The 14,272-nt window shown below is 40.5% G+C and overlaps 1 protein-coding gene across 3 annotated transcripts in view; it reads right to left on the bottom strand.

Annotated features, from left to right (window-relative positions):
• rasgrf2b (Ras protein-specific guanine nucleotide-releasing factor 2b) overlaps positions 1-14,272 on the bottom strand; it is a 243,633-nt gene that overhangs the window by 100,312 nt on the left and 129,049 nt on the right. For all 3 annotated transcript variants that reach the window (XM_069936440.1, XM_069936436.1, XM_069936444.1), the window contains 3 exons: positions 4,954-5,114; positions 1,887-1,953; positions 715-851 (listed from right to left, as the gene is read on the bottom strand). In XM_069936440.1, coding sequence (XP_069792541.1) covers positions 715-851; positions 1,887-1,953; positions 4,954-5,114 — 365 coding nt within the window. The remainder of the gene's footprint in view (positions 1-714; positions 852-1,886; positions 1,954-4,953; positions 5,115-14,272) is intronic.

The raw sequence follows: 14,272 nt of genomic DNA on the forward strand, positions 1-14,272 counted from the left end.
CAGAACACACTTTAAAGATTGCACCTAACCTTGTGGCCTGAGTTGTGTGGGCCTGAGGCGAGTGAAGATGGGAAACGTTCCAAGGCTTCGAAGATTCTAACCTATTACTCCACTTCTGGAATCCAATGAGCAGCAGTGCTTCTCTGACGAGTAGGTTATGTATTGTGGCAGTTTAGCAGTAATAAGAAAGGGGGAGAAATATGTAGAGTCCAGAATAATCCTCCTGGCCCACAGTAGAAATTCTTCTACTGTTCTAGCTCTGAAATGTTCCCACTAATCCAACTACCAGTGGGTGTTGGAGGGGGAATAGACAATAGAATCCCCAAGCAAGCATCAGATTAAATCTTCAGTCAACTCCGGTGACACTGCCAAATCCCAATAAGTATAGCTAGGCATATAATGGCCTGATGTAACCTGCATTTGTCTATTCAAAATAACAGCTTACAATTACAGCCAGCAACAAGATACTGGAATTCAAAGAAGAAATCAATGTGGCCAATACAAAAGTTCACCTTTTTTAAAATTTATTTAAGAGTATCCTTCCCACCTTTGTTGGCAGAGTCCTGTCACATGGAAACAGTTTCCCATGAACAGTATACACCAAATTATGGAAAAATATTATCTTAATAATCCTTGGTGAATTGAAGATGACAAATTGGACATGCATGTCTACATGGATCCACAGGTAATTTGGATAATATAAATTACATTTACCTGGCTTATGTCACTTGTCCATGCAGCTTTTTCTTGTCTTGATGGAGCTAACAGCACAACTGTGAATGGTGGGGCATCTGCGGATTCCACCACAATTTTGAAGTCTAGATGCCCAAAGACATGACTAGAACTTCTTGCTAAGAGGTATAAATGAAATTCACGATAAACCAGTAAAAAAAATCAAAATAATTTGTGGTATACAGTGACAGCAAATCTCCTGACTCAAACATACAAAATGCCAGTAATTATAAAAACATAATTTTAGGCAGGTAAATGGAGAGGGAAGGTTTGGAAGGGCATGGGCCAAAATGTAGGCAAATGCAATTCACTCAGGTAGGCAATTTTGCTGGCATGGACAAATTAGGTTTGTTACCATGCTATATAAATCCATGATTCTAAAAAAGCTTAATTAGCTTGTGCCACTCCTCTAATTAATTGGAGAAAGTTTTGCTGCTTTCAATCCTTGCCAAAATCTTGACACCATCTATTGCAATTGCTTTTCTTTGGATATACCTCCAATAAACCCTCTCATAAAACAATTGAAACGTTCACCACAGGAGGGGGCCATTCAACCTATGTTTATGACAGCTCTTTTGGAGAACAATGGAATGAGTTTTGTATTTTCTCCTATATTTTTACAACTTTTCCCACCCTCAATTATTTATCCATTTCCCATCTGAGGTCTACCAACCTCCTAGGAGTGCAATCCATACCTTAACCATTTGTTGCAAAAGAACAAGGAAGTTCCTCCTGGCCCCTCTGATTCTTCTAAGCATTTGTCTATCGGGGCTTGCTTGAAGCAGTGTTCATTTTAAGGTTCGATACTTCACTCACTAATTAGAACAGCCCTGTCCAGAGTATTTGCTGCAAGTTACAGCTCTATAGAATTTTCCCCAATCTCCCTTTTTGACAGTATGCCAGTGTCTTATTAGGGTGATCAGGCATGCATTCGACATTGGGTGTAAGGCAAAGCTCATTTCTCAGCAAGTTGAGGGACTCAAATATGGTCATGAAAATCAATTTTAAAATTTGTGTTCAGCATTTTGATTTAACCTTTTAATAAATAAAAGAATGATTGCCATGTTCTACTTTTTATAGCAAGTAGAAATATTTAGGAGTCAGTATCCAGGTCAAAATATTCTGTAACATGATGAGTAAATATTGTTACTTACTCTCATCTTCACTTGAATCAGGTTCTTCTATTAAAGTGCAGTCTATGAGGGAAAGCACACCTCCAGCCTGAAGCAAGTAAAAGAATACCAAATGAGGAGAAATCTTTTTGGTTCTTTCTGTTGGATTTAGTGGAACCTTGTACCTATGTATTCCATAGGAAATCAAGGCTTATTGATAAATATTAAAAACACATTCCTCTGGTCTTTTCTCATCCTTTTTCCATCCTGAAGAATGACAACACTCCTGTGAGATCGATGGCTTTTTGTTTGCTGACTAAGTAGAATATGGCTTTCACGAGCCCAGGGTAAAAACAGCAGGAACTGCTGCCTTTGCTCAGGCAGAAGTTTTGACGGCTCTGGCTGTGTACTGGGCGAACACTACAATGTGCACAGTTGCTGGTCTTTGACTGTGGTGTACTGGGCGAACACTGCAATGTGCACACTTGCTGGTCTTTGACTGTAGCATGTACCAAGCTTCAGAGTGCAGATTGATTTTTTATCTCCTATACCATTCAGAGCTGGAATATTATTAGAAATTAGAGTCATAGGGGAATCTTCTAGCCGGGAAAATGACTGTACAAATTGAACTACCACCATAAATTTCTCATTGCCATAACGCTAAGGGTTAGCAATTTTCTATTTGTGGAGCAGACGAATCCAGGAGAACAGGTACATACTACTTGAACTTGGAGTCACAGGTAGATTGGGTGGTCAAAAAGGCTTTCAGCACATTGACCCTCATCAGTCGGAGTATTGAGTATAGAAGTTGCAAAGTCACACTGGCAATAACCCATTTGGAGTATTATGTTCACTTTTGGTAACTATGCTAGCGAAATTATATTGTTAAGCTGGAGAGGGTGCAGAAAAGATTTACAAGGATGTTCCCAGAACTTGGGGCCTGGATAGGGAGAGGTTGAGCAAGCCGTAGTTTTATTCTTGGGAGTACAGGAGGATAAATGGTCATATACCATATAACGATTACAGCACAGAAACAGGCCATTTTGGCCCTTCTAGTCTGCACCAAACCAAGTACTCCCCTCCCTAGTCCCACCTACCTACACCCTGCCCATAACCCTCCATTCCCCTCCCATCCATATACCTATCCAATTTTTCCTCAAATGACAAAATTGACCTTGCCGCCACTACCTCTCCCAGAAGCTCATTCCACACAGCCACCACTCTCTGAGTAAAGAAGTTCCCTCTCATGTTACTTGTAAATTTTGCCCCTTAACTCATGACCTCTTGTTTCAATCTCTCCTACTCTCAATGGAAAAAAGCCTATCCACATCAACTCTATCTATCTCCCTCATAATCTTAAATACCTCTATCAAATCCCCTCTCAACCGTCTGCACTCCATAGAATAAAGACCTAATATGCTCAATCATTCTTTGTAATATCGATTCTGAAACCCAGGTAACATCCTCGTAAATCTTCTCAGCACTCTCACTACTGTGTTGATATCGTTCCTATTTTTTTTTAAATTTCTTTTCTTTTCTTCTTTGGCTTGGCTTCGTGGACTAAGATTTATTGGAGGGGGTAAATGTCCACGTCAGCTGCAGGCTCGTTTGTGGCTGACAAGTCCGATGTGGGACAGGCAGACACGGTTGCAGTGGTTGCAGGGGAAAATTGGTTGGTTGGGGTTGGGTGTTGGGTTTTTCCTCCTTTGCCTTTCTATAATTCCTTACTAATCACAGAGCACATGGCATATGGATTGCTTAAGGTGGAATGTGAGTTTAGGGGGTCTGTTTGAAAACCACTGGTTTAAAGGGCTCTGGACCTAATGCAGGCTGGTGGGATAAGTGTGGGAATGAAATTTTGGTTGGCCAAGGAATTGGGCTGAAGGGTTCATTTCCATGCTGTGAAACCCTTTGAAATTTCTAAATGTAACAGGCCCTTCTGGCCCATGAGCCTGCACCACCCAAAATATATCCACATTACCAATTAACCCCATGCATCTTTGGAATGTGGGAGGAAAGTGGAAACCTACTCAGACATGAGAAGAATGTTTAAACTCCTTACAATAACGCCGGATTTGAACCCAAGTCACTGGCATTGTAATGGCACTGTGCTATGCATTACACTAACTGTGCCATGCACAAAACCTGAAAATAATCTGTTAATGAGATGAGCTTGAGTTTTGAGTTTAAAGTAATAATTCATCTGAATTAAACACTCGTCTTGATGGGCATGAGCCCGCCCTTTACTGGACATCATGACACCCACAGCATGATGTCACCCTTCCATATATAAACCTGTGTATCAGTAGCCAGGTTAGTCTAATAGAAGTGAAGGATGAGAAAGCATCACGTCTCCGAGTCTTAATTGTGTGAGTGCATACACAACACGTCTCACATGACTTAAAGGGAGCATCAAACACTCAGACCAATCAAATGTTCCTGAAAGGACATGAACTTACTCATGGATGCATAACAGCATCGGAAATCACTTCCTCATGGCAGAAAAAAATTGATAGAGTTGTTCAAAACAAAGAGGGCTGTTGGCAAAGTGAAGCAGGAAGACGAGGAATCAAACAGGACAGGTAATTTGTGAAAGAACCAGGTAGTTCACTATTATTCTGGCAACTGTTTATCTGACATCCCCAGTGCTGTGTCCAGTATGTATTCCAGATAATCCCATGGTGCCTGTATGAAATGGCATTTTCTATTCCCAACTTTTTCGTTTATTTATTAACAGAACTTGCTACTTCTGGAAATCTTCCAATCAGCAAGCATTTACAATCATTATTCAACACTTAAAATGGGGACCAATATTAATGGTAGTCCCAAGGACTTGGCTGGTGCTCAGTAGACACAATTTCACACACAGGCAAACTATGTACTCTGGAAACTTATCCAGTTTCATCTTTGAGCGTGCAAACTAAAATGCAATCAGAGAAATAAGTGGAGAACACAGATTTCCAGCAAGTTACAAAATCTGAGGCAAACAGGGTAAGGTCCAGAAACACAATTTTAAAATGAAAAAAAAATTGGTGCCTATCAAAGCAGTTTTGGAAAAATCTTACAGGCTTCAGGTGTAAGGGAAAGGATTAATGAGACTGAATGTCACCTTCAATAGATGTAGCTTTCCTCCTGAACTCCTTGTGCAGACAAGGAAGTGTTTTGTGAATAAGAAACACTGCCTCTCTCCTTCTTTCTTCAGAGACAGGGAACCCAAGCGAACTTTGGCCAGCTTTCCTCGCTCCACGGAAGGGAGCTGTATGAGGGAACCTGAAATGTTAGCAATATTTAAATTAGATGCAATGGTTTGAGGGACACTGGAGAGCTCACATGCTGAACATTTGCCAGTCGATATGTAATTATTGAGTTTTTGCCAGCGTTCAAATCATCAGATACATTTATAAGAATGATGTTATACATCAGTGGGCTGATCTGTTACCAACTGCTCTAGCAGCAGTGGTGACTTCCCTGGATAATCATAACATTTGATATGGAGGCCAAACTGAGCTGATATTTGGATCCAAAACCCTCCTGCAAAACAGAGCAAGACCATGGACAGCTCACCACTGTCAACTGCATTCGAGTTATTTTTAAATCTCTGATAGAGACATTTAAAAACAGATCAAATAACTCAATAGCATTTAGGATGAAACAGCCTGAGTGGGTATTGAACACCACAGCACAGTACAGATATTGTGCTGACTTACAGTAATAGATTCCTAGCAAAAAAAAAACCTTTCCTACCTTGTAACCCTCTATGTATCTTGTGTATATATCCTAAATATTCAGTTCCTCTAATTCTACCTCTTTGTGACCGAAGGCACGCCATCAATAAATGATATTGCAGTTACTCAGATAGGTTATTCTTACAGAATCTCCCACCAAGAAGGACAAGCCCGGGAACACCACGTTCATCTCCATAATTGCCCTTCATCATTATTGGTTCTAAATTCTGAACTCTCTACTAATCATTACTTTTGTGGGGTCCCTCAACATAAGGACCATATCAGTTCAAGAAGGTATCTCACCACCACCTTCTGAACGACAGATAGGGATGGGCAATTGAAGTCAAGTTAGGCAGCTTTACCCGTATCCAGTAAAATGAATAATTAATTACCAAAAGAAAACTAAGTATTCATTAAAATGTTAAGACCACCTCTTTATTTAGAGATATGACCCCATTCCATTACAATGCACTGCATTTACATAACATATCAACCATGATTAGCATACACCCGAGGACCCAAATGTGATATGCATCCTGTTCCTGCTTGTAGATTCAAGTCTAGCAATAAAGGAAGATGTCAAATGGCACTGGCCCCTGACCCATGTCAGACATCCATGTTTCAGGAGTAGAGGCAAGAGATAATCCAGCACCAGAGGCAATGATGATACAGCCTCATGATTAATATTACTTGGCATTAGGTCCATTGTGTTCAGAGACAAGGATAATCTGGCCCCACTGAGCATTACTGAGTATCTGGCCTGCTATATTCAGGAAGCAATAATCTACATTCTATCACCACAAAAAATAACTTTTGTTGAAAGTGGATTCAGGTGAAATGAATTAACTTTTGGGATGAGGGAGGAAATTTGATTATCCAAAGGAACATGATGCTCAATGCAAGCCACTCATATCCCATATCTGAATCTCGATGTACTCCAGCAGGTGAGAGGAATGTGAAGGGGAAAGGAACAAATATCAAAGGAAAAGTAAATGAAAATGATCTGAATCAAATGATGGATATACCGAAAGTAGTGTACCTCCAACCAGATCCTGGGGGAAAAGGTTTTCCTGTCTGTCATGTTGGTTCATTTTGTTGTAAGCCCAATAGAACATTACTGAAGGAGAAAACACCTCTTTAAAAATACCTAAATATGTCTGGTTTCACTAACAGAAACAGAATGCATAAGTGTAGGCATGAAATATGAGTGGAACAAACAGTCCCTGAATGCTCTGTATAAAGTACATAGATAGCCTTACATTCCTTGTTTAAAGCTCATTCTCTTCATCTTTACTTACTCTGTAGGAACGATCTGTCCAGAGCAGACTAATAATATTGAACTCCTTCCTTTGGCTTGGCTTCGTGGACGAAGATTTATGGAGGGGTATGTCCACGTCTGCTGCAGGCTTGTTGGTGACTGACAAGCGGGACAGGCAGGCACGGTTGCAGCGGTTGCAAGGGAAAATTGGTTGGTTGGGGTTGGGTGTTGGGTTTTTCCTCCTTTGTCTTTTGTCAGTGAGGTGGGCTCTGCGGTCTTCTTCAAAGGAGGTTGCTGCCCGCCGAACTGTGAGGCGCCAAGATGCACGGTTGGAGGCGAGATCAGCCCACTGGCGGTGGTCAATGTGGCAGGCACTAAGAGATTTCTTTAAGCAGTCCTTGCACCTCTTGAACTACATACTTCTGAAATGACCCTTCTAGCCCATGACCAACAGATGCAGAGATGGAAGGATTTCCTTACAAGTTACCAATCAATTATAGTGCCTTCAACAAATGCCCACAGCTGATGTATGGGATGTAGCAATGTAATCTAAACATGTCACGAAATGAACAACAACCACGAAGATTCCTCTTTAATAACACAGGGATGATAATAGCTGAATAAGTCAAGTGAACAGCCATCCTTTTAACTGGACATGCATAGAGCAATGCTGCTCAAGAATTTGTATTTGAGCTAAAGAAAAATCAATCTTATACACACTATTATTATTGATGCCAGCATTGTTGAAGCTTTATGCATCTAATGTACTTATAGGGCACTCAGATACTCTTAAGGCATGGAAACTGTTGATAAATTCATGTCACAAATATTAAAAAGATGACATCATGGACAAAGGCAGAACACTAGTAAATATTTTTGGGACATTATTGATGAAGCGATGACAGTGATAGGATTGGCATTCCTCTTCAGAAAAAAGATTTTCAGATTTCATTGTCATTACATACATGGCATCACATTCAACATTGAGATTCTTTTTCCTGCGGGCCAGGCAGAATTACCACTTATCGGTAGTGCAAAAAAAACTGCCTCAACGTACACATGTAAACAAATAAAGAAATGTTTTTAAAAAAACTGACCGTGCAATAGAGAGAGGGGAAAAAAAATCAATAAAATGCAAAAGTAAGAGTCCTGAAATGAGTCCCTGATTGAGTTTGTTGTTGTAGAGTCTGATGGTGGAGGGGGAGCAGCTGTTTCTGAACCTAAGAGTGCATGTCTTGTGGCACCTACACCTCTTTCCTGATGGTAACAATGAAATCAGAGCATGTGCTGGGTGATGTGAATCCTTGATGATTGCTGCTGCTCTTAGATGGCAGCGTTACCTGTAGATGTTATTGATGGTGGCAAGGGTTTTGCCTGTAATGTTCTGGAATGTGTCCATTACCTTGTGCAGGGCTTTACATTCAGGGGGCTATTGGTGTCCCCATATCACACTGTGATGCAGCTGGTCAGCACACCTTCCACCACACATCTGTAGAAACTTGCTAAGGTTTCCATGGTCATATCAAACTCTACAAACTCTTGAGGAAGATGATTCCATTGGGTCCAGGCCAGACAATCTGAGATAGTGACTCCCAAGAATTTAAATTTGCTCACCCTCTCCACCTCTGCTCCCCCAATGATCACTTGGTCATTGAAGTCACAATCAAATATTAGCTGTGCAGTGAACAGTGAAGAGCATGTAGAGATCAAGAAAATGTAGGTTTGCAGACTTGTCATACAGATACTCCACAGAATTTGTAACAGATATGTTAATGTTAATATTAATATTAAAAGTTAAGTTATAGAATTATATATATTTTTGGCAATATTATTGTGGGTTTGGAACAGGGTCACATGCAGATACACCATACACTCAGAAGTGTGGTCATTTTTGGAGTCAACATGTCTTGAAAAGGCAGAGCTATGGAAAAATTAAAGTGGTCTTAATTGAAAATGCAAGTACTATGAGTGGTTCTTAAAAGCATTTTTGTGCACATTCAGTATTATGCTGGCAGCTGTTTGAAAATGCAAGTACCATTTGAGTGACCTATGCAGACAATTTGGAATCATCCATCTATAGCTTTGGACCAAGATGAAGAAATGAAACTGAATCAGTGATTATGTCATGTCACATGATTATGAGAAAGGATATTACTGAAGAAATCAGACATTTTGAGTCTGTTGGAAGAAACTGTACCTCCTGTGAATACAGGATTGCTCTCTCTATCAAGAGAAGTTTGAAAAGGATCTGTGCTCTTCTTATTAAAAGAAAGAGAACCCAGTGGCATTTTAAAAGAAAATAACCATTCCAAATGCTCTCTTAAGAAATGAGTGGCAGCATCATTTGTGTCCATAGAAATGGTCACTTTTGATTAAGAAGTTTGAAATTATTATGAAAGATACAGGCTCCGTAACTCCTACAGAAAATAGAAGGAAGTTTGTGGAAAAAAAATCACTCGTATGGAGGCTGGAAGAATTTTGTTTGTATGAAGAAACATTGTTTTAGACACTACTCTACAAAAGAAATTTGTGGGTGAAAAGAAGTGTGATGATTTAATGTTTCAAGATACTTCATTATTAATTTTGAGAAACAATTTGAAGAAATCTGATACTTTACCCTTGCTTCATAATTACTTTTGAACCACAATTTACACAGATCCTCAAGTTCAACAAATGTTTGAAACTGGACTTTAAAAATTGGCTTTTTCAAATCTATCTTAAACTGTAATAGAGGCTTATTATGTTGTGTTGAATAAACAGCAGCAATGGACATTAAAAAGTTTTTGATTCATCGAACTTTACAGAGGGTAAAAAAAGGATGAGTTGTTGCTTATCGCTAAAGAGTTGAAACTTATGGAGATAAAAGTGTCAATGAGGAAAATTGAGATCCAAATAGCTATGACTATTATGTAAAAGAGAGTATTTTTGAAGAGGAGATGTTAAAATTTCCTGAGAATAAATTTCTTGAGCAGCATTTACAGCTGAGAGGCGTGGAGTTAGAAAAACACATAGAATTATGTATAAGAGAGAGAGAGAGAGAGAGAGGGAATAGACAGCATGAGCTAGAAAAACTTAGATTAGAGGGAGAGACAGGTCAGAAAAGAAGATTTGAGGCAGAAGAAGCAGGAAAAAAACAGGAGGTCTGAAAGAGCAAAGCACTAGCTTCATCTCTTGGTCTTTGTGAGTGTTTTATGATGACGAGGGAAGTGAAGTTAGTTCCTCCATTTACTGAGGCTGATGTTGCTAAATATTTTCAGCATTTTGAAAAAGTGGCTGAGAGTCTGAAATGGCCAAAAAGCCATGGTCCTTCATGCTATCGAGTATAATTAAAGGGAAGGCTCAGCACACTTACTCTGCCCTTACAATTTGACAAGCCGTTGATTATGATGCAGTAAAGGAAGCTGTGCTTAAGCTTCATGAATTGGTTCCAGAAGCTTATAGACAAAAATGCAGGAATTTTCAAAAAAATTGGTGGATCAGTCTCAAATGGATTTTGCCTATGCACTTCAAAGTAAATAAATGGTGGCTATAACAGACTAAAAGAGCTGATGTTAGTTGAGAAAATTAAAAGGTGTATTCTTAATGACATAAAATCATTGAGATAAAAAGGGAGTGATAACTTCACAAGAGGCAGCTAAATTAGCTGATGAGTATGTTTTAACTCACTAAGTTATATTTATACCCAATAATATTTTCCGGGATATCCAAAATGAGTGGTGGACTAGCCTCGCCAAACGAACCCAGCTCATCCTGGACACTGGTGACTTCAGGGGTTTTTACGAGGCTCTAAAGGCTGTGTACGGCCTCTCACCCCAGGTCCAAAGCCCGCTGCACAGCTCAGATGGCAAAGTCCTCCTCAGTGACAAGATCTCCATCCTCAACCGATGGTCAGAACACTTCCATTCTCTTTTCAGTGCCAACCGCTCAGTCCAAGAATCTGCCCTGCTCCAGCTCCATCAACAGCCCCTAAGGCTAGAGCTGGATGAGGTCCTCACCCGAGAAGAGACAGATAAGGCAATTGAACAACTGAAAAGTGGCAAAGCAGCAAGTATGGATGGAATCCCCCAGAGGTCTGAAAGGCTGGTGGCAAAACTCTGCATGCCAAACTGCATGAGTTTTTCAAGTTCTGCTGGGACCAAGGAAAGCTGCCTCAGGACCTTCGTGATCATCACACTGTACAAAAACAAAGCCGAGAAATCAGACTGCTCAAACTACAGGGGAATCACGCTGCTCTCCATTGCAGCAAAATCTTCACTAGGATTCTCCTAAATAGAATAATACCTAGTGTTGCCGAGAAAGTTCTCCCAGAATCACAGTGCGGCTTTCGCGCAAACAGAGGAACTACTGACATGGTCTTTGCCCTCAGACAGCTCCAAGAAAAGTGCAGAGAACAAAGCAAAGGACTCTACATCACCTTTGTTGACCTCACCAAAGCCTTCGACACCGTGAGCAGGAAAGGGCTTTGGCAAATACTAGAGCGCCTCGGATGCCCCCCAAAGTTCCTCAACATGGTTATCCAACTGAACGAAAACCAACAAGGTCGGGTCAGATACAGCAATGAGCTCTCTGAACCCTTCTCCATTAACAATGGCATGAAGCAAGGCTGCGTTCTCACACCAACCCTCTTTTCAATCTTCTTCAGCATGATGCTGAAACAAGCCATGAAAGACCTCAAAAATGAAGACGCTGTTTACATCCGGTACCGCAAGGCATTCTCTTCAATCTGAGGCGCCTACAAGCTCACACCAAGACATGAGAGCAACTTGTCCGTGAACTACTCTTTGCAGACGATGCCGCTTTAGTTGCCCATTCATAGCCAGCTCTCCAGCGCTTGACGTCCTGCTTTGCGGAAACTGCCAAAATGTTTGACCTGGAAGTCAGCCTGAAGAAAACTGAGATCCTCCATCAGCCAGCTCCCCACCATGACTACCAGCCCCCCCACATCTCCATTGGGCACACAAAACTCAAAATGGTCAACCAGTTTACCTATCTCGGCTGCACCATTTCATCGGATGCAAGGATCGACAACGAGATAGACAACAGACTCGCCAAGGCAAATAGCGCCTTTGAAGACTACACAAAAGAGTCTGGAAAAACAACCAACTGAAAAACTCACAAAGATTAGCATATACAGAGTCGTTGTCATACCCACACTCCTGTTCGGCTCCGAATCATGGGTCCTCTACCGGCATCACCTACGGTTCCTATAAAGCTTCCACCAGCGTTGTCTCCGCTCCATCCTCAACATTCATTGGAGTGACTTCATCCCTAACATCAAAGTACTCAAGATGGCAGAGACCGACAGCATCGAATCCATGCTGCTGAAGATCCAACTGCGCTGGGTAGGTCACGTCTCCAGAATGGAGGACCATCGCCTTCCCAAGATCGTGTTATATGGCGAGCTCTCCACTGGACACCGTGACAGAGGTGCACCAAAGAAGAGGTACAAGGACTGCCTAAAGAAATCTCTTGGTGCCTGCCACATTGACCACTGCCAGTGGGCTGATATCGCCTCCAACCGTGCATCTTGGTGCCTCACAGTTTGGCGGGCAGCAACCTCCTTTGAAGAAGACCTCAGAGCCCACCTCACTGACAAAAGACAAAGGAGGAAAAACCCAACACCCAACCCCAACCAACCAATTTTCCCTTGCAACCGCTGCAACCATGTCTGCCTGTCCCACATCGGACTTGTCAGCCACAAACGAGCCTGCAGCAGACGTGGACATACCCCTCCATAAATCTTTGTCCGTGAAGCCAAGCCAAAGAAAGAAGAAGAAATAAAAGAAGAATATTTTCCAAAAAGATAATATGAAATATCCACACAGGGTGAAAAATAAATGGGAAAATAATGATAAAGTAGAAAGCAAGCAAGAAAAAGAAAAAACCTTCTGGTACACTTTGGAACAATTGTAAGAAACCTGGTCATGTACAAGCAGCACCAGAGGCTTGTGTTCAAAGAGATGAAACATATGGAAGTGCAAAGGCATCCAGTTCTGTTGTAAAATTAGGAAGGAATTTGAATGTTTCATGTCAGGAGAAAATGTTTCATTAAAAAAACAGTGATTAATGCTAGATACAGATTGGCTCAACACAACTGCTTGTACCAGCTCTACCGCACACTGCAAAAGATCCATCAGGCAAAACCAGAGGTGTTGAAGATATGCTTTAGGTGTGGGGTGGAGGTGGGAATGTTTGTTCACACAACTTGGTCCTCAGTAAAGGTGGGCCCATTTTGGCAGATTTAGCTAATATATACTAACCAAGATAATGGGAGTAGCCTTCCCACCAGACCTGACATTGTATCTTTTGGGGAACCTTATGGACATAAGCTTATGGACACAAGCTATAAACTATCCAAATTCAATTTGTATTAGTTGCTTTGTCCTTAGAAAAAAAATGTATAACAATGACCTGGAAGTCTTCCTCCCCTCTTTATTAGTCAGTGGACTAAAGATGCATAGCTGTATTCCCATGGGGAAAATAAATCATGTATAACCTTATAAACTAACATATCACCTTCATTAGAATATGGCAATCATATTTGATGCACATGAGAGTGCAAATGTAGCCGCATCCCAATGAAAATGCCAATGAGTGGATTAATAAATAAATTATACAAGGAAGTGGCTTCTCTGGATGTCCATTGGAAGCTCTGACGTCGCATCTAGTTGTTTTTTTAATGTTGCAGCCAGTCTGATCATATAGGGACAGTCTGATGGTTGCTTTAAAATTTTACTTTCAGGGGTTTTCTTATGGGTGGTGGGGGGGGGGAGCGGGGGGAGAACATCACACGTTTGTATATATTGAAGAAATGTATGAAGTTTCTTTTTATTGATGGAAAATGAATAATAAAATATTCAAAAAAAAAGATCACCACAGGTAACAGTGAAAATACTTAGAGATACTGGGGCAGCTCCATCACTTGCATTAGACAGTGTTATGGCATTTAAAGATAAGACTGCTACAGTTTTTAAAAAATTTATTTAGAAAGTTTTCCATCCATATAATAATATCCAAGTACAAAATATAACAATCAATTATTATCAAGTCTATTACATGATGATATATACCCAAGCCCCCTCCCTTCCAACTAAACTAACCCTAAAAGAGAGAAAGAAAAAAGAAAAGAAATGAAATATACAATAAAACCTAAAAATAAACAAGAATAAAGAAAAATAAGAAACTAGAACAGAAATCTAATTGCCCCTTCACCACATGGAATTAATTGTTTTTATCTCTTAATGCTTTCAAGGAGGTTAATGAAGTTTAAGGCTTAAGGAAGAGGTCCATAAATAAATTCCCTCAATTCTTAAGTAAGGGCACCAAATTTAAAAAAAATACATCATACTTATTTCTCAAATTATAAGTAGTCTTCTCCAAAGGAACACAGCTATGCAAGTGGGTATCTGATTTCCATGTGACTGCTCTACATTTTCTTGCTACTG

The sequence above is a fragment of the Narcine bancroftii genome, chromosome 1 (genome assembly GCF_036971445.1).
Source record: "Narcine bancroftii isolate sNarBan1 chromosome 1, sNarBan1.hap1, whole genome shotgun sequence".
In the NCBI taxonomy this organism is placed as follows: domain Eukaryota; kingdom Metazoa; phylum Chordata; class Chondrichthyes; order Torpediniformes; family Narcinidae; genus Narcine; species Narcine bancroftii.